Source organism: Chaetura pelagica, unplaced genomic scaffold (assembly GCF_000747805.2).
Source record: "Chaetura pelagica isolate M959 unplaced genomic scaffold, ChaPel_1.0 scaffold1407, whole genome shotgun sequence".
Lineage (NCBI taxonomy): Eukaryota > Metazoa > Chordata > Aves > Apodiformes > Apodidae > Chaetura > Chaetura pelagica.
In genome coordinates, this window is record NW_009953954.1 from 396,748 (window position 1) to 397,454 (window position 707).

General features: G+C 63.6%; 1 protein-coding gene across 1 annotated transcript in view; it reads right to left on the bottom strand.

Annotated features, from left to right (window-relative positions):
* The window catches only part of LOC104392457 (ATP-binding cassette sub-family A member 1-like), a 20,443-nt gene that overhangs the window by 10,259 nt on the left and 9,477 nt on the right, over nucleotides 1-707 (bottom strand). Inside the window, exons 22-23 of the mRNA XM_010001858.1 lie at nucleotides 633-662; nucleotides 121-190 (exon numbers count right to left, since the gene is read on the bottom strand). Of these exons, the coding sequence (XP_010000160.1) occupies nucleotides 121-190; nucleotides 633-662 (100 nt within the window). The remainder of the gene's footprint in view (nucleotides 1-120; nucleotides 191-632; nucleotides 663-707) is intronic.

A 707-nucleotide genomic window follows, 5' to 3' on the forward strand; every position in this document is an offset into this window, starting at 1 on the left:
CCCCCCAGCCCCGGATGGGCTTCATCCTTCTCGGGTTGCCCCAGCCCTGATGGGGACCCAGGGGCCGTGTCCCCACTGCCACCCAGCCCCCTCCCTGCAGGACCCCCAGGCTGGGCACACCTTGATGCTGTTGCGAGCTTTCGAGTCCCAGATGAGGCGGCTCATGTTGTGCAGGAGCCTGTCCAAGGAGCTGCCCTGGGCATGGGAACATGGGGTGAGGAGTGGGCTCAGGCCAGAGCCCACCCAGCACTGGGACACTGCAGCTGAGCCAGGGGGGCAGAGCCCTGGTCATACCGGGGTGATGTTGAAAACGCCCTGGAGCTCCAGAACCATCTCATCTCAGTCTTCATGCGTTGACAGGTCCTGGGAGTTCTTGGAGCCCAGAGAGAGGCCACCATACCTGACGGGAGAGACTGACACTTCCAAACCCACCATCCTGGGGAGACCCTCCTGGCCCTGGGCACCCGCCCACCCAGACACCATAGCATGGGCACATGAGGGGCACAGAGCAAGGGCTGAGGTTGCCCAGATAACCGTCCTGCCCATGGATCTCTTGGGCTATGCCTGACACTGCACGGGACCCTCCTGCTCCCTCCTTTCTGCATGAGAGCCCAGTCCCTCCCCAGGCTCACCTCCGCTCGCTCAACGAATGCTTCCTCTGCCTGAAACAGGGGGGGGAGATGTTACAGCAGGACCTGCCCCCCCAG